Source organism: Ptychodera flava, chromosome 8, assembly GCF_041260155.1.
Source record: "Ptychodera flava strain L36383 chromosome 8, AS_Pfla_20210202, whole genome shotgun sequence".
In the NCBI taxonomy this organism is placed as follows: Eukaryota; Metazoa; Hemichordata; class Enteropneusta; family Ptychoderidae; genus Ptychodera; species Ptychodera flava.
Window position 1 is genome coordinate 14,035,674 of NC_091935.1, and position 23,945 is coordinate 14,059,618.

General features: G+C 37.0%; 1 protein-coding gene across 2 annotated transcripts in view; it reads right to left on the minus strand.

Moving 5' to 3' along the window:
- LOC139138551 (receptor-type tyrosine-protein phosphatase kappa-like) overlaps positions 1-23,945 on the minus strand; it is a 60,598-nt gene that overhangs the window by 14,115 nt on the left and 22,538 nt on the right. Inside the window, exons 7-21 of one of the 2 annotated variants that reach the window (XM_070706972.1) lie at positions 22,609-22,950; positions 21,662-21,732; positions 20,428-20,671; positions 19,090-19,407; positions 18,069-18,368; positions 12,582-12,811; positions 11,658-11,727; positions 10,641-10,753; positions 9,060-9,261; positions 8,537-8,642; positions 7,498-7,762; positions 6,920-6,962; positions 5,078-5,180; positions 3,413-3,546; positions 2,835-2,944 (exon numbers count right to left, since the gene is read on the minus strand). In XM_070706972.1, the coding sequence (XP_070563073.1) occupies positions 2,835-2,944; positions 3,413-3,546; positions 5,078-5,180; positions 6,920-6,962; positions 7,498-7,762; positions 8,537-8,642; positions 9,060-9,261; positions 10,641-10,753; positions 11,658-11,727; positions 12,582-12,811; positions 18,069-18,368; positions 19,090-19,407; positions 20,428-20,671; positions 21,662-21,732; positions 22,609-22,950 (2,651 nt within the window). Of the gene's footprint in view, positions 1-2,834; positions 2,945-3,412; positions 3,550-5,077; positions 5,181-6,919; positions 6,963-7,497; positions 7,763-8,536; positions 8,643-9,059; positions 9,262-10,640; positions 10,754-11,657; positions 11,728-12,581; positions 12,812-18,068; positions 18,369-19,089; positions 19,408-20,427; positions 20,672-21,661; positions 21,733-22,608; positions 22,951-23,945 lie in introns of both variants that reach the window. The other variant, XM_070706971.1, reaches the window with a different exon arrangement.

Consider the following 23,945-nt stretch of genomic DNA (forward strand, 5'->3'; position numbering starts at 1 on the left):
CTTCATTAATTAGGTCTGTGATAAAAATACTGTGATACAGATGGTGCTCAATGGCCAAGAATGAGTTCCATGGTGATGAAAACATAAACCAATGTAGGCAACCATCCTAAAGTTCATAGAATGAGTCAACTAGGAATTAATCAACAGGATGTTGTAAAACACTTTTGCATACAATCCTAACACTTAACAGATTATCACTGTTACCATATTTCTTGATGCAGTATTTACAACACTATGAGATCAACATCTGTATCAAGGTTCATCAAATTTGACGTTGTATTAATTTGTGGCTATATCACTCTAATTAGGAAAGTTCATTACTTATGCAATTAAAAATTAATGAAAATGACACTGATAAATGTCTTTTTCAATGTTAAAGCAATGTGAGCTTAACATCTGTACAAAATTTCATGAATTTGATGCAGTATTTCTTGACATATCAGCCTACTTACGAAACTTCAATAATTGACATGTTACTGCTACATGACGTGAAACAAATTGACGAGCATATGTATGAAATAGGTCAATGTCCTTGTACCAACTTTGAATGATACTGGTGGAAATATGTCTGAGTTATGGCTCTGTACATTCGAAAATTGTAACAAAATCACAGCCATGCAGCGATATTTGATCTTACTGTTTAAAAAATCAACACGTATATGTATAACATAAGTCAAAGTCCATGTACCAACTTCGAATAAGATCAGTTGAGACTTGCCAGAGTTATGGCTCTCGACATGAAACAACCATAACAAAATTGCTACCATGTGGCCATATTGGACCATCTCGTGAAACAAATCGACATACATTTAATATAAATAAGTCAATGTCCTTGTACCAACTTTGAATAAATTCGCTTGATACAAGTCTGAGTTATGGTTCCGGACATGAAAAATTCAGAAAAAAAAATGGCACCACTGCGGCCATATTGGATTGTATCACAAAACAAATCAATGTGCATATGTATGACATAGGTCAATGTCCTTGTACTATGTTTCAATAAAATCCGTGAATAAAATTAGTTGAGATGTGCCCAAGTTTTGGCTAAGGACATGAAAAAATTGTAACAAAATGGCTGCCATTGACCTACATATGTATGACATAGGTTAATGTCCTTGTACCAACTTTGAATAAAATCGGTTGAGATATACCTGAGAATTATGGCTCTGTACATGAAAAAATCGTAACAAAATGGCCGCACGGCAGCCATATTGGATTGTATCACATAACAAATTGACATGCATATGTATGACATTAGTCAATCTCCTTGTACCAACTTTGAATAAATTCGCTTGATACATGTCTGAGTATTATGGCTCTGTACATGAAAACATCGTAATAAAATGGCTGCCTGGCAGCCATATTGGATCGTATCACAAAACGAATCGATGTACATATGTATGACATGGGTCAATGTCCTTGTACCAACTTTGAATAAAATGGGTTGAGATATGCCTGAGTTATGGCTCCTTACATGAAAAAATCGTAATAAAATGGCCGCCTGGCGGCCATATTGGATCGTATCACCAAAAAAATCAACGTGCCTATCTATGACATTGATCAATGTCCTTGTACCAACTTTGAATAAAATCGGTTGAAAAATGTCTGAGTTATGGCTCTTTACATGAAAAAATCGTAATAAAATGGCCGCCTGGCGGCCATATTGGATCATATCACAAAACAAATCAATGTACATATCTATGACATTGGTCAATGTCCTTGTACCAATTTTGAATAAAATCGGTTGAAACATGTCTGAGTTATGGCTCTTTACATGAAAAAATCGTAATAAAATGGCCGCCTGGCGGCCATATTGGATCATATCACAAAACAAATCAATGTACATATCTATGACATTGGTCAATGTCCTTGTACCAATTTTGAATAAAATCGGTTGAAACATGTCTGAGTTATGGCTCTATACATGAAAAAAATTGTAATAAAATGGCCGCCTGGCGGCCATATTGGATCGTATCACAAAAAAAATCAATGTACATATCTATGACATTGGTCGATGTCCTTGTACCAACTTTGAATAAAATCGGTTGAAACATGTCTGAGTTATGGCTCTTTACATGAAAAAATCGTAATAAAATGCCGCCTGGCGGCCATATTGGATCGTATCACAAAACAAATTGACGTGCATCTGTATGACATATGAAGTAATCCTTGTACTAAGTTTGAATGAAATCGCTCTTTACATCTCTGAGATATCTGCGTGAACGGACAGACGCACGGACGCACGCACGCACGGACGCACACACACGGACATGACCAAACCTATAAGTCCCCCGGACGGTGTCTGTGGGGACTAACAAAGACAGCAACTGTTTGTCAATTTAGAGAAAGAGATAGCTGCTTTGCAGTTGTGCCATCCAGTGCTTTACAAAGCAAACCAGAATCCATACATTCAAAGTCACTTAAAATTCAAGGAATTTCAAGAAATCATTTTTACAATATATCATTTTTTATATATCATTTTATGTATCATTTTACAATATCATCATCTTGTCATTTATGAAAATTGTGGGTGGATTATCAATTTTCCTCGACTTTCCAAGACTCAATTTCATTTTCTCAGACTTTTAGGGACTTTCAAAGAATGCATTGACCCAGACAAGCCCTCAGATAATATTGCTACAACAACATATATTCAAGAATACCTCTCAAATTTTCTTTATTACAGTGGAACATGCATAACAAGCATATGAAGTTTTGGAGGTGACTACACCTATTCATGATTTTGTTCGATCACAACATAGATTCTATAACCTTCTTGTTTGGTTACACTATCAATATATCATGATATCATTTACATGCAAGCACTCGTTTACCTCATATTCTTCCACAAACCCTTGAAAGCTGTTGGCTCTTCGATTTTTGATGTACTCAGCCAAATCTCGTAATTTAATCCCCAGGTCACCGCCTACCTGGGGCTTCAATTCTGTAAAAACAAAACATCAATTTATGAGTATTTCCATCCAATTCCCAATACTTTCCCAGTACATTCGAGGTTATTTAGATAGGGTCATTTAACTCATCTGGCAAGGATTAATAAAGGGCAATTATCCTTGTATTGCATAGCTTGTATATTGCCTGCCTTGAGGCCACTGAATATTTTCCATCAACAAAAAATCATTATGATTGAACTTTCAAATTAAAAAAGTGTATATTGATAAAATCATCATAATCAACAGATTTACATGGGAGGCCAAGCATGGTAGATAAACTATCTGGATAAAGCTGAAAAACCATAGTCATCAGTTTGTGGTGGAGAGGACACAGACTAGAACCACACAGCTCAACAGGTGTACACTACAGCATTTCAGTTGACGTCAGCACAACTTTATACACTTTACAAGAGCATGACCGTGGAAATTTGCAACATTCTAAGCATAAAGCTTTCTTTTACCTTCTAGTTCATGTACATCAACGTTGCCGGTTGGAGTCTTGATGTACATCGGTCTACGATCCTTGGGTGGTTTGTAGATCGGAGCTCTGCCATTCTCAACAACCGCCGGCGTCTTCTTCATCTCCCTTTGATACCTACTGGTACAGAACAGTCAAACACATTTTATTGATCAAATTGCACAGTGTGTTTACTGTCGTGTTTGAACACTAGCCCAAAAAACTGCAAATGATATAGTAACAATGGATTTCTCATGTCTGCCATAAATGCTGATAATATTCTGAAACTTGCTTGTCAGAAATTACAAGGAAATGTTGAGGCAATATTTGCAATATGGAGAGCTTTGACGGCTACAATAATCAAAGCTATACAAGAGATCTAATTTCATAACCTTCAGGAATTATATTTATTCACACTTTTTCTGAAAGAGAAGAGGCAAATTTTCAATAAGTTTTACATTCACACAATTATCACTGGAACAAGAAAAGGACAACCTAGTTCTATACTTTTGATGGGAACTTCAATGAGTCTGTTTTAATTGCTACAGTACTGACTAAATTTAGAACAGTGATATGTAGAATTCATCCACGGGACAATTATTTAAACTCTCTAATTTTTACAATGATTTTCTGGTATGGTTGTGTGATACTCATTTTGAAGCTTGCGGAATAAATAATTTCACCATCGAATAGTTTCACCATCAAAACCTCTTTTTTCCCCCCCTGGAGTTCACACAGGGTATACCGGCCGTTTTGAATTTCAAGTTAATAGAAGGCAATTTGAGTCTTTCATCCCAACTTTACACAGCGACTTTAACTTTATTCATGATTATGAAAGAGAATGGTAGAGAAAACTTTACTTGAGACAAGTTTGAGAAAAAAGTTTACAACGTTTTCAAGGTGAGAATTAACTTCAACATATAAATTTGTTATGGTTGAAATATATCTTCTAAAGATTTTGAGACGCTTAAAATTTCAAAATTTTACTCTTATATCGACTTACTTTTTCAATGAAAGAAAGTTTCAAAAGTTTTTATTTGACTTGACACAGAGGGCAGTCTCGTGAATGACCTGCTTAGAAGAAATTTGACCCTGCCCCCCTAAAAAGTACATGGTAACTTTAGTTTTAATATTCTTTCAAAAGTGCATGTTTAATGTGCCCCCTCTGACATTCCGGTCTGTAAAAGTCTAGGATGAGAGTTGTTTATTTATGTGGCAAGGAAAAGGTCAACTATCTTACTCTATCTTAGTTACAAACAAAATAGGAGTTAAAATTTCTTTGCAACAAAGTCAGAGCGTGAGGTGACTTATAAAACTAGACCTTAAATTTTTTGTTTGCTTTGACAGTCTGATGATTATATTATGTCAAGAATTCTGACGTAAATTTTACGAACTTTATTTTCATCATTTCTTATCTTTCTCACATGAGTATATTTCAATGCAAATATAACTGTTTACTAACAGGGCGTGTGACATGGAATTAAGTTGAAGCCTGGCTTTTCTTTTGTTGAGAGGGCAGGCATGAGGGCTTAAAGATAAAGTAGCTTGCCTATATTTATCCTAGTGAGGTCCCAGACGACCTTATCGGTCGTAAATCACTCAGTTGAGAGAGATGTGGAATGGTATATGTTTGAATGAACACGGTACGGAATCCCTGGGCTGAACTTACCGCACTATGATACAAGCTGCTATCACGATTGCCAGCACAACCAATGCTACTCCAACGATGGCGGCCAACATAATTGGAGAGATTTCTTTTTCTGAACTTGAAACTGAAAGTAACAATAAATCAGGAGATTAGGTAGAATGTCCCTCTTTGAAAAGCTAACAATTCTTCAACGGTTTACAACTTGTGCCAAGTCATTTTGGAAAATGTACAAAAAAATGGAGTTAAAATATCATGCTTTAGAGATGATCTAAATGTATATTTTTCTGATCGAATTAACACATGGAATGGCGGCCATTTTGAATTTCAGGTATTGGTAAATTTTCCTTCTCTGATCTGACCATTTTCCATGTGACACCTGATGTCACTCTACTTTGAACATTGCTTAACCTTTTCACCACCATGGTTTGTCCCAAATCCATTGTTTTCTATGGTAAAGTTGGACCTGTACACAGGCAACTGGGGGTGAAAGGGTTAAACACAGCATGACGAAATGTTTCAAATTTTCATTTTCAAGGGGAGCACCATGTTGTGCCCTGATAAGTACTGAAATGTTGGCATATATAAAGACATGGTAGTGACTATTTGCCAGTGTTCAAATCTTGGAGGTTCAAAATGCGGTATGCAGTGCAGTCATTCAAGTTACATCATAAGATTGTTTAGAATCCAATCTGAGACACATGAATTTTATACATAGTGTCTTGAAGTTACCATAAGGACCGTAAAAAAGTATGAATGTTTTACATGCCATTGTGATGCCTGAATAAGTAAGATTATGATACGATCCCTTTGCTTAAATCTGAGCAACGGATTTTTCTATCTCGTAGCACAACTACTCATTTTTTGTCCACAGCTACGTGAATTGTTTCAGCTTAAGAGTCAAGAGGTTGAAGCTTGTGTTGTGCACTTGCTGCTTTTTATTTGGTATGCAACTACCGCTGATATGGCTGTTATAGTGAGGTTGGAACAACAGCTACCTATCAGAAATTTTCACTGTCACTGTCTTCTGTCAGTATGTTCAGATTTTTTTTCAGGGGTATTAGAGCCAAAATGTTTGATAACACTTGCTTCATGACTATGTTCTGGACATACAAGGGCAGTTTTTTGATCAGCTTTGTCTTTGATCAAATTGACTGACCAGACGTGACTTTCAAAGGAAAACAAAGGACTGACATCACCGTACATACTCAATGTCAACAAACACTAATACAAGAACCAGGGATTGAAGACTGCCGCTTTCGTGCCACAGTCCTCAAGTGCTGGCTATTCAATAAGATCTCACCATTTAAACAGTGAATGTTCCTTGTTTCTCATTGAAAGTTTCATCAAGTTCATCAAGTTTATGGTACATGTCACAGTAAGCCTGTACATGTACATGCCACAGTTAGCCTGTAAGTTTTATTGTACATGCCACAATAAGCCTGTACATTTTATTGTACATGTCACGGTAAGCCTGTACATGTTATTGTACATAGCATATAAGCCTGTACATACGCCTGTACATGTCATGGTAAGCCTGTACATGTTATTGTGCATGTCATAGTAAGCCTGTACATGTTATTGTGCATGGCATAGTAAGCCTGTACATGTTATTGTGCATGTCATGGTAAGCCTGTACATGTTATTGTGCATGTCATAGTAAGCCTGTACATGTTATTGTGCATGTCATAGTAAGCCTGTACATGTTATTGTGCATGTCATAGTAAGCCTGTACATGTTATTGTGCATGGCATAGTAAGCCTGTACATGTTATTGTGCATGGCATAGTAAGCCTGTACATGTTATTGTGCATGTCATAGTAAGCCTGTACATGTTATTGTGCATGTCACAGTAAGCCACACATACCTGGTATCATTTCTGACCCTTGTGAAAGCACTATTTGAGTTTCCTAAAAAAGAAACAAATACAGGTTGAGCCATCTATGAATACTGTAAAAGTAAGTTTCGGCAATATTCTCAGAAGTGTTTCATGCTAACGTTTTTCCTCTGCATGCCTATCTCCACTCAGAATTGGAAAGAAGCAGTCTATACAGACAATTAATTCTGCTGCACACCGGACACTATGGATCATACAGAACTTAAAGAAATAGAACATTTTTCCCTGGGAAATCCATATCAAATATAAATCCCAAACAGACTGCCTGGGTTAATCAGTTAATGGCATTTTGCAACTACTTCCTAATAAGCCCATTGCTAATAAAGTTTGCCTTATTTTTCATGATACATTCTGAGAAAAAGTTACAGTCCATAAATGTTTGAGAGCCTGAATATCTGTCCTTGAGAAATGAGAAAAATTACAAATCGTAAGTTATTTGACCGGTAAATAACAGCATTACATGTTACATTGTGTAACTTCACAATCATTGGAAATGGGGGAGAATGATTTAATAATTTTTCCCAACATGCCTTTAGGCAATATCCTACCTCAGGAGTGGTTGAAACCAGGACAAGGTGAAGCTGGTATTGAGCATACGCTTCCAGTGGCGCATTGTAGTAACCACGATATATCTTTCCATCTCCCACAATAAATGTTTCAGGAAGGGTTTGGTTCCCACTGAACTCGGCTGTTACGTAGTACGGCAAGCCCTGCGCCATTGCTGTCTGGTAATCCACCATACGCCATCCATCATTGCTGACATCCCGTTTCCTCCTGTTTGTATCTGTCTTGTTGACCAGCAACTTGAATGCACTGGAAGAACAGCATAAGAAAGAGTAAAGTGAGAATTAGAATCAATAACTTGACTAATTTGCGACATGGAATGAGGTGATCCAAGATTCCGAATGGATTACAATATAAACAAGAAATAGGTGTATTTCTATGCGTGTTTGTACACCTGGACTTGTTTGTACTGCTGTCAGGTGATTGTTTAGGCATACTGAGTTACTTTGAATACAACAAAGTGTTGTTGAAGGAAAAGTAAGAGCATCGCATTTAACATGCTATGCATAGCATGGGATTTTTATAAAGATGGGGAACCAGTTGATGTTCTGCAGTTAGCTGCCAACATTTAATTGGGTCCCCTTTGGTATTTGAATGTGGTCAAATCAAGGTACTTCACGCCTTCAAAATGAAACTTAAACTTTTCCTCAGACTTTCTCAAGCAAACTTTCAATCATTCTCTTTCAAAATCAAGAACAGAAATCGGGATTACTGTGCAAATTTGGGTACTAGAGAAGCAATTTTACCAATATTTGAAATTCAAAATGGCTGCCATCTATATGTTATCTTTATGGGGTAAAATAAATTTCCTGAATTTCGCAAAATTGAGAGGGTGAAAACTTTTTTTTACTCAATAGACTTCAAAATGAGCCGCCACAAGTGGCAGGCCAAATGAATATTGTAAAAGATATCTGTCCCCGAGGTGTATTCTACCTTAAGAGAAAACAGTAATGACACCTGAGATTCTACACGGTATACCTCTACATGATCCCATATTTTTTGCTGACCACTCTTGTTGCATACCTGATAAAGGCAGTGTCACTCTGAACACTGTGTAGCTCAACTTTCAGAGTGGAATCTGTTACTCTGCCTACTATCACTGGTGGAGGAATCTCCGACTTGTCTGGCACTGAAAGACAGGAAAACAAATCATTGTTCATGATGGGATCTGTACACTCAAGTGGAAATGAAAATCAATGAACTACTGAGGTCTGCTTTTGCAGTTTTTCAGAGGTTTTTTGTGGGAGACATGTACCATTGTAAATAGAACATTTGGCCATGAATTACAGGAAACCTTCCAAATATTCCAAGCAACAGGCATATCTGATGAAATAGTTTGTATTGGTTGCATTTCACAGTCATAAAATGACACATAAAAATTCAACAGTTTGTATAACATGTTAAATTTAAATTTGGCTCTCTGCCGCTGTTGTTTTGAAAGAAAGTTACAGAAAAATTTGAGGTGCTAGTGAAACTCTGTATTTAGTGTAACAAATCACATCTAAAACCACTTATCACTCACAAGACTTATGGATGTTTCATTTACCTTTGATCTTTGTATTGACCATTATGGCTTTAGACCACCCTCCAGGGCCTGCGACAGTAAACGCACGTACTGATATTTTATACTTGGTGCTGGCTACCAGATCTGGTATGGTGTACTCTGTCTTGCCAGACTCAACAAAGTTTTCTTCATAAGGTTTAAGTACCACGTTGGGATTCAAACTCTCCGTTGACTCTATGTGTATCTGAAGGAGAAGGGGGACACGACACTGAGCCAATCAACGATGTGAACGTGTGTGCTTTGACGTGACTGTGCACAAAATTTTGATTTGCTAATTCCATGGGCTGCAATGCAGCATTAGCAAAACCTAGCGAGTATGGTATTTGCAAAAGTTTGACTTTCACAGCTATTCCTACAAGTTGCTACAAGTACATGTAGCTAGTATAGCTTTTATGTCCCTTGACTACCTTTTATTTGAAGAATAGTGGGGGGCTTGGGTAGACACTTTATTATGTATGGATATACTCCAAAGTCAAGCTTCTGAATCAAGTGATGTCATTAACTTCATTTTGAAAACTTTGTAGCATCTGTAATAGTGTTGATTGCGATTTCAGGTTTGTTACTAAAGTATGGCTGCACGTACGCGACACCAGCTGCCTAAATTTTGGACAAACTTCGTTGTTGTATGTGTGGCTGTTGTTGCAGCTTGTAGTCTGAGCCATAAATTCATACGAATAAGTGTGACTTTTAGTAGCTATTGTAACACTAGCAGGTTTTATTTTCATTGTTTATGCGGACAATGGGGACAAATTTTTATTTACGCATATTAATGAGAGAAAAAATGAAGTCATTTGCGATCAGCGCTATTCTGATATAGTGTTGGAGAAAACTGGTTTCAGTTTTTGTCAACATTATCTTTACAAGCCACTGTGGGACTAGTCAGTGGAACAATGGGTGAAATCATAGATCTGTAACAGACTCTCCTATTTAAAATAGGCTACCGGTACATGTATGCATACACTGTATATCTTCCGTGTACTTGACAATCTTCTGTTTGCAAACCAGTGTAATCAAAGGCAATGCTGCCACACCACCATACATGTTCATCATCTCAAAACAACACCAGCAAAATCACTATTCCATCCATTTGTAAAGGTGGCCATAGCTGTTCATTTACCAGATATTGTTAACGGCTTTTCATTTAACAGAAATTGTATTGTCAGGACACATTGAAGAGATTTCAAAAACCCTAGTAAATAATTTACATTAACCCTTTGAGTGCCAAAGTCAATTTTTGCCGCTTTTATAAAATGAAACCAAGCCAATTTTTTCAGTTTTTTTCCCTAAATTTTGATCAAAAACTGTTGCCTATAAAAAATAGTGTCCATTTGATCCAAAATTATCAAAAAAATTACAAAAATTTCATTAAAAATTGGTAAAATTTTGCGCAAAAATTTTGGTGGGAAAATTTACAGCGCTCAAAGGGTTAAACGTCATTGACAGCAATTCTTGAATACAAGAAAATACTACATTAGAAGAGAAGAAGTACAAATAGTACAACTACACAAAACAGAACACATCAATAAACACTATTTACAAATTTCTAAGTACAGTACGACTTACTTGATACTTTGTGATAACTTTAGCTTGTGCAGGTTGTGCAGGTTTATGCCATGTTATCGTAATAGAGGTCTGGGTTTTGCCTTTTGCTTCCAAATTTATGGGTTGGCCTGGAACTAGAAGAGACACATACATGCATCATAAGCAACGTAACATTGATGGGGTCTGTCATTTACTGTATTCTGGGAAAACACAATTCATTTAACCCTTTGAACCCGACTTGGACAAAAATGTCCGCATGATGTCATAGGTCACCAGGGGGTCAGGGTGCAAAGTGTTAAGTAATGTGCACCTTAAAACAGAAAGTTAGGAGCATTCCCTAAAAATTTCCTCAAGGAATTTCACTTTTAAAATCAAGAATAAACGTCAGAGATCAGCATGCAATGTTGTCAGAAACAAATTACATACAATTTATTGATATGCAAAATTCAAATTGGCCAATAAACTCTGTGTTAACTCTGTCAGGAATTTTTGTTTTCATAAAACAAGGTACTGAACACTTCGTTTACTCCGCAGGCATCAAAATAATCCACAAAAGCAGCACACTGAGCATGGAAAAGCGTTACTATGGCTGATAGTCTGAAAAACTGTTCCTGAGCCATATTCTACCATATATCACACCCTTTTCTCAAAATTGACTTGATCAGACATTACCTTGTATTCGTTCATTCTCGTTTACACGCAAACTTCAACAAACAGAGTGCGTGATTCCCGATGGGCGATTCCACTTTTGCCATTTATGAACACACTGTCTATATTTCCATGCTAGCAACCAAGCCTGGCAAGCCTCTACCCCCATACCTTACTTACGATATGTGTTCAAGGCATTCCATGCTAATTTGGAAAGACACAGCACGTGATCTAAGAAAATCGTACTTTCACCAGAAAAACAATATCCTTGAATATGATCACTTAGAAATAACACTATTTTGTGTGTTAAGCATTAGCAAACACTCCCATAAAACTAATGATCAAGTTGTTCCTTTATGTGAATCAAATCATTGAATTTGTTTACTTTACCTCCAACGTCTGTCTCTACTGAGTTGGAATGAGCCATTTTTCCTCTTCCGACAGACGTAAGAGCAGCAACCTGGAACAGAAAAGAAAGTACAACTGATTTACACAGTGACCTCAAACTGCTAATATGATCCACCATGATGGAAACAAATTGTCTGCGATGCAAGCACAATTTTTGGTTCCCTGACTTGAGCTGACTCAAAGAAATTTCCCCATTTTCTAAAATTGAAAAGTTTCCAGAAATCATGTTTGTTAAAGGGTGCACTGCCTATTTTATACTTCTGCACAATCCAATAGCTAGAACTTAATCTTCAGGTATATAGTGACATGGGACTAACTACACCGATATGACGAAGAGTTTACAAGGACCAAAATACCTGTCACAGTGGTCCTACACTCTTTAATGCTTATGTTCGGTACGGTGATGCGACTGACTACGACTGAGAAAACAGTGATGAAAGGCAGAAGTTGCAATATTGACATTTTCAAGATGATCAGTAGTTTGTAGCATCTTAAATTATTGGAATTTGATCCCTTCTGTTGGTACTAATGAAGACACAGCATGGGTGTTATTCATTGCACCCTTTGAATACTGTAATTTTTCCCACCAAAATTTTAGTCGAACATTTTACCAATTTTTATGAATTTTTCTGTGTTCTTTTGAAAATTTTGGACCACATGGACATCACTTTACATTGTCTACAGTTTTGGATCAAAATTTTTGGAAAAAATCTGAAAAAATGTTTGGACTTGAAAACAATTGTCTAGGTTACGTTTTATAAAGGTGAAAAAAACTGACTTTGGTCCTCAAAGGGTTAAGCAAGGCTGCTGTTGAAATTTGTGAAGTAGTAGAATTTATGGCTTTCATACATACATACATACAGTACACTTTGCTAAAGTACCTATATTCATACATAGTACACTCACGTAAAATATATATCGAGTAGAGCTGTCCAAGTTTTTCACTTCATAGATCATTGTTTCTTCCAAATTCTCTGTTAATTCAGTCACATTAGATGTCCGGACACCATCAATATTTTGCCACTCTACTCTATAACTAATGATCCTTCCGTTCGGTTTGGTCGGAATCCCCCACTGTAGCGTCACTGATGAGTTGGTTTTGCTTTTGATGGAAAGATTTGTTGGAGGCCCTGGGTCTGGTATATGAGAAAAACAATGCAACATAAATTAAAACGAAAGATGACCATGAATAGATCAGTGTGAAAGGCACAACGCTAATTACTGATGATACCAGTTTTGTGTTTGTGCCCCTCTTTGTGTTTCATCTTTAACCCTTATGCTGCCAAGTTCACAATTCACCATCAGGTCAAGTTTGTTAAAACTAGTGAAGCACAATGTATCATTTGGTATATTTTTAAAATACCGCAATTATACGGTGTCGCTCAAATTTGATCAGAATTGGTATATACCAGTATGGGTTACCAATGATCAACAATAAATGTTGTTTCTATCTGTTCAGAGGAGGAAAATTCTACGTTGATGTTATGACAATGATTTCTGCACAGTACAACCAGAAAAACAACAAGAAATATTTAAACCAGAAAAACAAGAATGACAAAAGTAATTATTGCTGGCGCAAATAAACTTGGAACACCGAAGTCCCTATATACATAGGGAAACCGCTGGGAATATCCCTATATCGCCAAGTAATCAGCCAACAGCGGTATCGCTAGTGCATTGGATCATCTTACACTTTGTTTATCGAAAACACTGCGGGGTGCCCATGCTGTGTCTCATAGACAAAACGCCTTAGCAGAGGCCGTTCATTTTGCGTGAACGATGGTACAATAAAGAATTGACGTTTTGAGTAAAGTTACGTTGGTAAATTTCAATGACCAGGGAACCTACATCTGATTTTAGTCATATTGGCCCGAAACCAACTCGCCGTGGTTTGAGATTACACGTTAGTTTGTACCGCGTTCCTTGTGTTAAAATTCACATCGGTCCATCCACACTCGCGCTTTATTTCAACTTGATATTCAGCTGATACACTGAAATTCTCCGAAAACCGAAACCTTGCCAGTATTAGTTCTCACAGAATTTCGCTACGACATGTCGGATAAAAAAGCCAGGAAGTTTTACCTAGCAACTCGCATCGGTGCACGGCCGATAACGTACCGGTACCATTGGTCATTTTCACAACCGTCTATTCCTCACTGAGAATACGCATCTACTTTACACCGGTCGACAAACCATAGATCCTCGAGAAACGAAGGTCTATGGACAAACCGGTTTCTTCGAAACGAAATTAGAAATTTAGCGACTTTGAATTTCACTCAAGGAAACACTGTCGCTTTGAATGGAAATTGCTCGAGATATTACATCGCTCGATGGGTGTATTAAAAACGTGAATAAAGGTCCATGTACAACATATAAGAAAGAGACGCACATTTTAAACCTCAACGTAAGCTGATCACTTTATAAAAATGAAAGTTAAAAATACAGATTTAACCACAATGCCGGGCGTAATTTACATAGTGGAAATGACGGCATTTATGATGACACGCCTGCACAACGAAACGAAGCCAAACGATAGCGAGCTCCATGACAACACCTACCGTTTTCTCACCTGCACTCTTTCTTCATTTTGAGGGAAAGTCTGTCAAAACGGTTGCTTCATAGGTTCCCTGCTTATCGAAATTTCCCAAGTAACTTTACTCAAAACGTCAATCCTTTCTTGTACCACGTTCACGCAAAATGAACGGCCTCTGCTATGGCTATTTGTCTATGAAACACAGTATGGGCACCCCGCAGTGTTTTCGATAAACAAACTGTAAGATGATCTAACTCAGTAGCGATACCGCTTTGGCTAATCACTTGGCGATATAGGGATATCGCCAGCGGTTTTCCTATGTATATAGGGACTTCAGTGTTCCGAGTTTATTTGCGCCAGGAATAAGGTCTAACTTTAGGTACTGGAGGTCAACTTTAGCAACATGCATAGCAGAAACAAGCCCCTCTTAGTTTAGTATAGACGGTCTTCCCCCATCTACTGTCTATGGTTTCAGCAGGTCTGTTAATATGTAACAGTTCATAAACAATGACAGGAAATGAGTCAAGATCAGTGGAGTTGGCCTGTTTCTCACTGGCATGCCTCCTGCACATTTGCAGGATTTCACTTTTTCTTACCTCATTTGCACATTTTTGACACTGATGTGTTCATTTGAACAAATTCACATCTCAACCCCTACATCTACCCGTACACCAAATACTGAGATGGTAGCTTTGGCAGTATGGGAGCCTTTTTGTGTGACGGACATACATCCGCACATACACACCCACAAATATACAGATATACAGACATGCAAATCAGATGCAAATGAATTGATTCAGCTTATACGATAACCTCACATTGGTATACCAAATGTGAGCTAACAAAAAATTGAACATTTGAAGGCCCTTGAAATCACAGATAGTGTAAACATGATTTTTACGGACTAAAGCTGTTGGAACAGACCAAGCCAAATGGGTGGAAATATGTATGGTTTTGGCTCAATACCGCTTTTCACTGAGTTGGCTGATGGGAAAGTGATACTGTCTGGCAGGGAAAGGGTTAAATCTATGGGCACACATGAAATGTCAGTGGTACGTAACTGGAAAATGTTATGTTGATATTTTACATACATTCACACAGATACCAGTACCTAAACAAGGGTATACCGGTACATGAGCATTCACTTTTCAAAGGTTTTTCTTCTGACCGTATATTGCCAATTTTGGAAATTCCAGGATTCTCCGCAAAGGGATTTTAAGGGGATGGACCAGTTTTCTGGCCAACCCATTGTTGATAACCAAGCGCATGAATGCAAAACAAAAGAATATGCAAATTGTGTATTGTTATGTAAATTGATTACCACTCTAAGCATTGAGTGGGTGAGTTCTTCAAGTCACAGCTCAATTTTTTGTCTCTTTTAAACTTTTTATGTTCTTTGATATGTTGCTAAAATCATAAACAGGGAAATTCATTCACATTTCACAAACCAGCCTCCCTATTAGCAAATAATGGAGGCCTTTTGATAACCCTAGTCGAAAAGAAATCTAATACACAAGACACATGTAAGTCCTGCTTACATCTTTAATAATTAACATCGGAGTGGGGATGAAGTCACAGCGAAAACAGCCATCATGTGTGGGATGATCGGTGTAGTGCTGCAATGCTCTAAACTAGAATGGCATTTGTTAGTAACCCTTTGACTGCTGTAATTTTTCCCAACAAAATTTTAATGCAATATTTTACTAATTTTTGTGCACTTTTCTGTAAATGTTTTCATAATTTGGACCAAATAGATATCATATTTCATTGGCTACAGATTTTTATCAAAATTTTGGCGAATATCAGAAAAAATTTCTTGTGGTATATTTTATAAAGGTGACAGAAATTGACTTTAGCGGTCAAAAGATTAAAGGGGTTCTGAGGGACAGTGATGTGTCCTTAGCAGAGATCTGACTTTGTGTGAATAAAACCAAAGATAAATTTTTTCTTCTCACTCAAGTCAATTTGTGGTGGTAGCGTAAACTATACTTGTGACTGTAAACCAGCCACTCTTCTTCTAAAGAAATACTCTGGTACAATACCCACTGAAGTAATTCCCATGACCAGTAAATAAACATTGAGTTGTCTTGATTTTAATAGTTCTCTGATAGGGATTTATTACTTTGCAAGGCACACTTCAAATGAGTCTACAGTTGGCACATTGCCATATACCCTATGTGTTCAAGGTGCCTGGATAACACACTGCATGGCAGAGATAACACTGACAATACTGGTAATACATTTTGTATTGTCCACCATCATTGCAAGATGAATGTGTTTTCTTCCGTCATACTGTATATCTTCAACCAGTGTCCCTATTGGCAACTGCACTGACAGCATTGTCTGTGATATGTCCATGAAGAGTCCATACACTCAAAATCACATAAAATTCAAGCACTTTCAAGGATGTTTTCAGCAATTTTTAATGACCATATTTTTTTTATTTACATGTGACTTTTAATATATCATGACTGATTATCTTGTCGTTTTTGAAAATGGTGGGTGAATTATCGATTTTCCAGGACTTTTCAGAACTCAACTTCCTTTTCAAAGACTTTTCAAGGACTTTCCAAGAGGCTTTAAAATTCAAGGATTTTCCAAGAGCGTGTGGACCCCGTCAATGCAAGTACACTTACGAAATTCAGACACCTCATACCACCACTAACCACTGGTTAAATATGAACTTCTTGTTTCTGGGACCTGGTAAATTACCTTGCATTAAAGGTATACAGTCACTAGTAATCTAAGTATGCCCATATATGGTCAAAGCGGCGTTCCTTAGTATTCAAAATACCCATGTGAGGGCGCTGTTTTTAAAAAGCGGCCACCCGCTTAAAATCTGTGATTGGTTAGATTTTCTCTTTCCATGGTAACTGTGGCAAAATTGGAACAGGTGAAAGCATACCTTCAAAAGGACCTTTTCAGAAGTCTTAGTATAATTTTCTACTCCAATTATAAATTCAGACTTAAGGTAGCAAAAGTTTCATACTTGCTTTGTTTGTCAGCACTGAGATGAGGGTCCGTAATATGTGAAAATCTTCTCTGTGACATAATAAACTTCCTCAAATTTAATGGCGTGCCATGGATCTGTATGGCAGCACAATCAAGCCAAGCTAAATAGCAAATGAGCATGGAAATAGCTAAAGTTTGATGCTCTGATTGATTTTTCTGAGCAATATACCTACAAGTTTAAATTTAATGCTTCTGTAAGGACTGATATGTGGTAGGTAGGGCAGTCTACATGGATACTTAAAGGGACATAAGCTGTAACTTGTGGCAAGTTTTTCAGTATTCTGCTTCTGTATATCAACTACCGTGTCTGACCCTAATCCGTTTGTCATGCTGAAATTTCGAGTATTCTTTTTGTCAACACAGCTTGTATGTGTGTAGTGATCATTGTTTATTGTTTACAAATGAATTCCAGTCGGGACTAGAATACAATTTTCAACAATAACAATGGAGATTATACTCATATAGGTTGTGTTGATATGCTAAATACTTGGCATTAAATTACAGAGTAGGGAAACCACAAAACAAAAGTTCAAAAAAAATAGCCAAAAAATATAGTTTATGGAGATTAAACCCTTTGAGCACTGTAATTTTTCCCACCAACATTGGAGTGCAAAATTTTACAAAATTTTATGCATTTTTCTGTAATTTTTTTGATAATTTTGGACTAAATGGAAATCACATTCTCTTGGCTACAGTTCTTTATAAAAATTTTGGCAAAAATCTGAAAAAATTTGGCTGAGGTATATTCTGTAAAGGCAACAAAAATTGACATTGGTGCTCAAAGGGTTAAATCAGCACTATGATGATGGTGTTGTAGTTTGTGTATATGGAACTAGTTAACAACTTACAATCTTCAGGTGTAGTGATTTTCACTGGTTCACTGTAGGGTCCATAATCTATCTTGTTTTTAGCTTTCACTTGAAATTCATAGTCAGAATACGGCACCAAACCACTGAATGAAACCACAGTATCATCGATGGTAAGACTTTGGCTCTTTCTCTTTTCAGCACCTTTCAGTTTCACAATCTGGGCATAGTACTCTGAAATGTCTCCATTTCTGGACCCACACTGTGGCTGGTTCCAGGAGAAGTTGGCCTGGGTTGACTTTACAGCCACACTGACGACGTTTTCAGGTGCCCCACTGGGTGCTAAAGGGAGGTAAATAAATGATAAACATTGACAAATAGCTTGAAGGAATAATTAGTGAAGATCTCGATAAAAATTGTCCGATGCAAAGTGTAGCTATTTCAGACTTATACATTTTTGGAAATGGAATATACAACAGATGATGATATGAGTACTGTACTGGATGCACATGTTCATTTCATTCCATTTCATAGGTTTTTGAACATTCACAATGGCATAAAAATCTTTCCCTGTGTATGCCTGCCACTGGTCAGCTGCTTTGTTGTTGAACTTTGCAGTGAAACTAAGATGACCTTTCTTTTTTTTTACAAGCAATGAGCAACGAAGTAATATTATTTACTGCTTTCATGCATTATTTCATAGAGTGGTATCATAAAATAGCAAAAGTGTAAAATCTGAACCAGTGGAAGGAAATAGCAGGGTTCATGTTTTGTTTCCTCTTTTCTTAATTTTGTTGAGGATCACAGTGACAATATGCCAACGCTCTCTTTTTGGGATGTTATTGAGCCATTTCTTTTGATACACAAACAGAAAATCTCTCTCGTTTTGACAATACATGTACATTTAAAAAAGCAAGTCTTATTGATCTTCCGAAACACATTTGTCCATTAGCCATATTTCCAAAATCACCTAATTAGTGATATTCTGAATTTTAATTTGGCTACAATATTCTTCATTTCAAAAATTTGGGTATGCTGCCATTTTCACTTCAAAATATCTTACCAGTTTTCCTTGTGGTGTGTTCCCGTTTGCCCCAAGAGTCTCGTTGCTCACCAAGTATCGTTGATACTTCAACTTTGTACCTGGTATTTGGATATAGACCCCGTAGTGTGTAATTCCCTTCAAAACCCCTCGTAGTGTTGTCGGCCAGGGTAAATTCATGGTCTTCTTCTCTGCACATGTCCCTATTCAGCACCTTGTACTTTACTTCATGGTGATAAAGCCATGCACATTTCTGTGGTCTGGCCCATGTAATAAGGAGTTCTGTCGGAGATTCTGTGTTGTACACCTCAATGTCAAGATCTCTGCTTCCTTTTGGCTCTATTATAAAAAACACATTACTGAGTTTAAGCTCGGTTCAAACACATCTGCTTAACGTTATATCATTATATCTTATATATGAAGTAATGTATGTTTATTCAGCAATAGTCCAGTGTGTGTATATAGAATTAAAATACACATCCAACATACAGGATATCAATTACTTGAGTTAAATGCAGTTGTGATCAATTGATGGATCTTGAACTGAATGTTCAAACATCGTCATTATGTACAATTTATATGTTCATACGGTTATTCCATTGTATATATCCTGAGTTCGGAAGTGCAACAGATATGATTTGCCCTTGTGTCTGTATTTGGAGAGTAATATGGAAAGCTTATTAAGTAGCGTTGATTTGTTGGATTTAATAGTGAGTAATTTCTCTGTCCAACAAATATCACATCTCTTGGATGTGTCGAAGCAGCTAGTTGCCTTGGATGTAACAGACCATGGTATACTGAATGGCATATTTTGGATGTTAGATTCCAAATACATTTGGATAGCCCTGTGTTATTATTATAAGCTTTGTTGTTTAAGGATTCTAAACGATTTGCATATTGTGTCTTGAACTTAGTGTCTATGAGTCCTATATAGTGCTTGATAGTGTTCTTGTAACTTGTTTATATATCTCAAAGAATACAGACATCCTCTCTTGGGAAATTACAGTGATTGATGCCAAGAGCAGAGTGTTATGAACAAAAACAAGAATAGTTTAAAGTACAGAGTCATAAAATTATTACTTTGTGCTTGATACAGAGAGAGAGAGAGAGAGAGAGAGAGAGAGAGGGGGGGGGAGAGGAGAGAGAGAGAGATAGAAACATGAACACATACCAGTTCATACATATACATATCTACACACCCACATTGCAGGGTTCCCAATGGAAAGTGTTCACAGGGAAGATATTTTCAGCAAGTAATATGTCTTTTTTTGTACCACATCTAACTTCAGCCATGTACTCTCTATAATACCCACTGCCTGATAACCATCAACATGCCAATACTACACATGCCATACTAACCTGGAGCAGTTGTTTCTCCTGTACGAGGCTGACTTCTAGAACCTTCTTTAACTCCATTCCAAACAGCCAATTCAACTTCGTAATTTGTACATGGTTCTAGTCCATTGATAGTAACCTCCCCATCAGTGAAAGTTGAATTAAGTGTGGACGTAGTGCGAGAATCACTTCCTGCCACAGAGTAGTAAATTATACACAGTGCACTCTCTACACTGCATCGTAGTGTCTCCTCAGTGATGTCATCCACCTGCATGAAAACAAAATTATTACTACCATTTTCAGTAATAGAGCGTGAAGCCACTGCAGTGAACTGCAATAAAACTGCTCACACTAATTAGTTTCAGCTGTAGCCAGCTGGCAAAGTCGACAACATTGTATGTCCCATGCAGACAGTTTGTCTAGGGAAGTTGAAATAAAAAAAATTGTACATGGACCAGTGCATGGTAATGTTACATTGTATCTTAATCTTGAACACAGGGTGCCAATCGTAAACTTTCATTTACAACTCGAGCCTCAGACAGAGCTAGTTTTGCCATTGTACAAGCAGACTTTTGTCTGTCTCAAGTAGCCTTGTTCAACACCAAACTGGCCACAGCTACAGCTGAAACTAATTAGTGTAAGCAGTTTTATTGCAGTTCACTGCAGTGGCTTCGCGCTCTATTACTGAGAATGGTTGTTTTCAGGTAGGCTGCTTTTCATAATGAAAGTGAAAGATGGAGCTAAACAGGAAAATGACAGCACCCAGCTTTCACTTTAAAAGTAGAATATGCCTCGAATACAGATATTGGACTCTCAAACTTTTACAATTCTTGGTGTAAGAAAACTTTTCACACCGTCTTAGTTTTTCGAAAATTGAAAGTTTTCTTTTCTCCATAGAGTTAACACAGGGATGGCAACCATTTTGAATTTCAAATATCAGTAAATCTTGGGTATTTTGTTTCTCTACTACCAAAGTGTGCACAGTGATTCCTGATTTCTATTCTTGATTTTGAAAGGGAATGGTTGAAAGATTCCTGGAGAAAATTTTGAGCAAAAGTTTGTCTTTCACTTTTGAGGAGCATATTACCTGAAAGTGTATTTGAATTTTCTGCATACTTGCATGCATATCCTTATGAGAAGCAAATCACAAGAACACATTCTGTGAATAAGTTCTATTCTGGCAACAGGGATTGAAAACATGAAACCAGATGCCATGGACTACCAAAATATACATGATAGGTATGCTATTTAAACTGACCTGCCATGTGACTTTCAGACTTCTTGATCCTTTAGCTCTGACGTTTCTGATTGAGGGTGAAATCGTAGGTTCTGTGGAGAGAAGAGAAGAGAATAAACTGTGGTCAAATTTCAGAATAACAATTTCTTGAAAAGGATCAGAGCACAAGTATATTATCACAGATGCAGGCAAAAAATGAAGATAACCTTGATAAATCAATATTTTATTTTCTACAAATGTTTTCTATGAAACATACTTTGTAAATAAACATGGACAATGTCAATAATATGTGTCTACTGAGCTTTGGGAAGATTGGTCAATGATTTGGGAACTCTGGAACCATTACTGTTGTCCCCTAATGTGATTGCACTTGTACGCTTGGGTGAACCCTGGTTACTTGACTGGGTAACATAAGTGAAACTTGAAAGCAGAATACAGATCTAAAATGGTTACAGCACAGGCACAAGCCTTTGCATCATGCCAGAACAATGCTTATTACCATTATTAGTCTGTTGAATTTGTTTTACTGTCTATTTGTAAGCGATGATATTTGTTTACGTATGTATAATTGCTATTATAGTAAGTAGCGAAAACATCCTGACAAATGGAAACAACAAGACTAGCAAGATGTGAATGCAGACATATAAAACAGTTGTGGTCTCTGTATATGAATGCAGTGAAAATGAAAATGTCATGTGAGCTCTCACAACATGTACACTCCCATACATGTACGTTCATGCCACACAATTGAGGATTTTTAAAAACACTGCATTTTGCACTCAGTTGTAACCATGGGAGTTATTTGAGTTAGGATTAAGTATTTATCTAAAGGCCCAAGAATAACTCATTCATTGTATCCAATGGTTTGTAAATTGTATCAATTATCCTTCACTTGCACCATTACTGTCTTTCCTAGTGGGCATAGGAGACAGGATTTGGAAAAACACAGAAATAAACAAAATACTTACTGCCACACTTAGTTTGTATTCGTTTTGATGGGCTTGTCAAATCACATGGGTCGCCGCTTAGGTGTCCTACTGCCTCCACCACAATTTCATAAGTTGTGTATGGTCTGAGAGACGATATGGTGGTCATCATGGTGGGTTGTGACTCAGACTCATAGACCCATTCTTCACCATTTTCCCTGTAGCATACTCTGTATTCTGTGACTGGGCCTGTTCCACTGTCACGCTGGCTGTTCCATGGCTCCCACAGCACATTCATACTTGTGGCAGTCACATCGTCGACATTTGGAGCTGATACAAGCTGCGGTGGCTGAGGTTGTACAGTTGTTGGTGGTTCCATGGGAACTGCAAGTTAGGATACATTCAATGTAATTTATTTTAAAGTGAAAGTCAACAATTATTCCTAAAATAAAGTTACTCACCTACAAATCTGTCAATGTCAGAACATGAAGCTCTGGTGTAACACCACTACCACACAAGTCATTACTAATGACACAATCCCCTACAGCGTCGGGAATTTCAGTTACAACAGACAAGATGGCATATAAATTATAATGTAATACCATGTCTGAGTCACAGCTGTATTCCTATATGGTATAACAAAAGCAAAATCCATAGAGGCTTGTCTGAGAAATAGTTCTGGACTGACATACAGCTGAAAAAAAGATGCATGGATGCACAAATGAACCAATGTAGGGACAGGCTGAATCAAACTATAAGTGCCCTTTTGGGTTGCATCCGTCGGGGTCGACAAACAAAAGCTGACATCCAAAGTGAAATCACCAAATAAATTTCCCTTAAAGTTTCTTTCCAAGTGTATTTTCATAATAGGAGTAAAAGTAAAATGTTCATGCAAAGACTTTAACAGGAATAGCTACATATATTTCTTAAGGTCAAGTTTTATTTCAACACAGCCTTGCTTTACTTCTAGTCCACTTTTCATACATTAAAATTTACTTTAAAATGTTGTATTATCATTTCGAGTTCTTACGTTCCTTCACCCTTTAACCCTTTGAGCGCCAAAGTCAATTTTTGTTAGCTTTACAAAATATACCACAGTCAAATTTTTTCAGATTTTTTCCAAAATTTTGAAAAAAAAATGTAGTTAATTAAATGTGATGTCCATTTGCTCCAAAATTATCAAAACAAATAGAGAAAAATTCATAAAAATTAGTAAAATTTGCACTAACATTTTGGTGGGAAAAATTACAGCACTCAAAGGGTTAAATCAATTTCTCTGAATCAGACTTCATATCCTATCAGCTGTATCTCTCTATTTGCAGTACATTTCACTGGCAGCATTATGAACTATCTCATTAAAACTATTGTAAGACTGGACA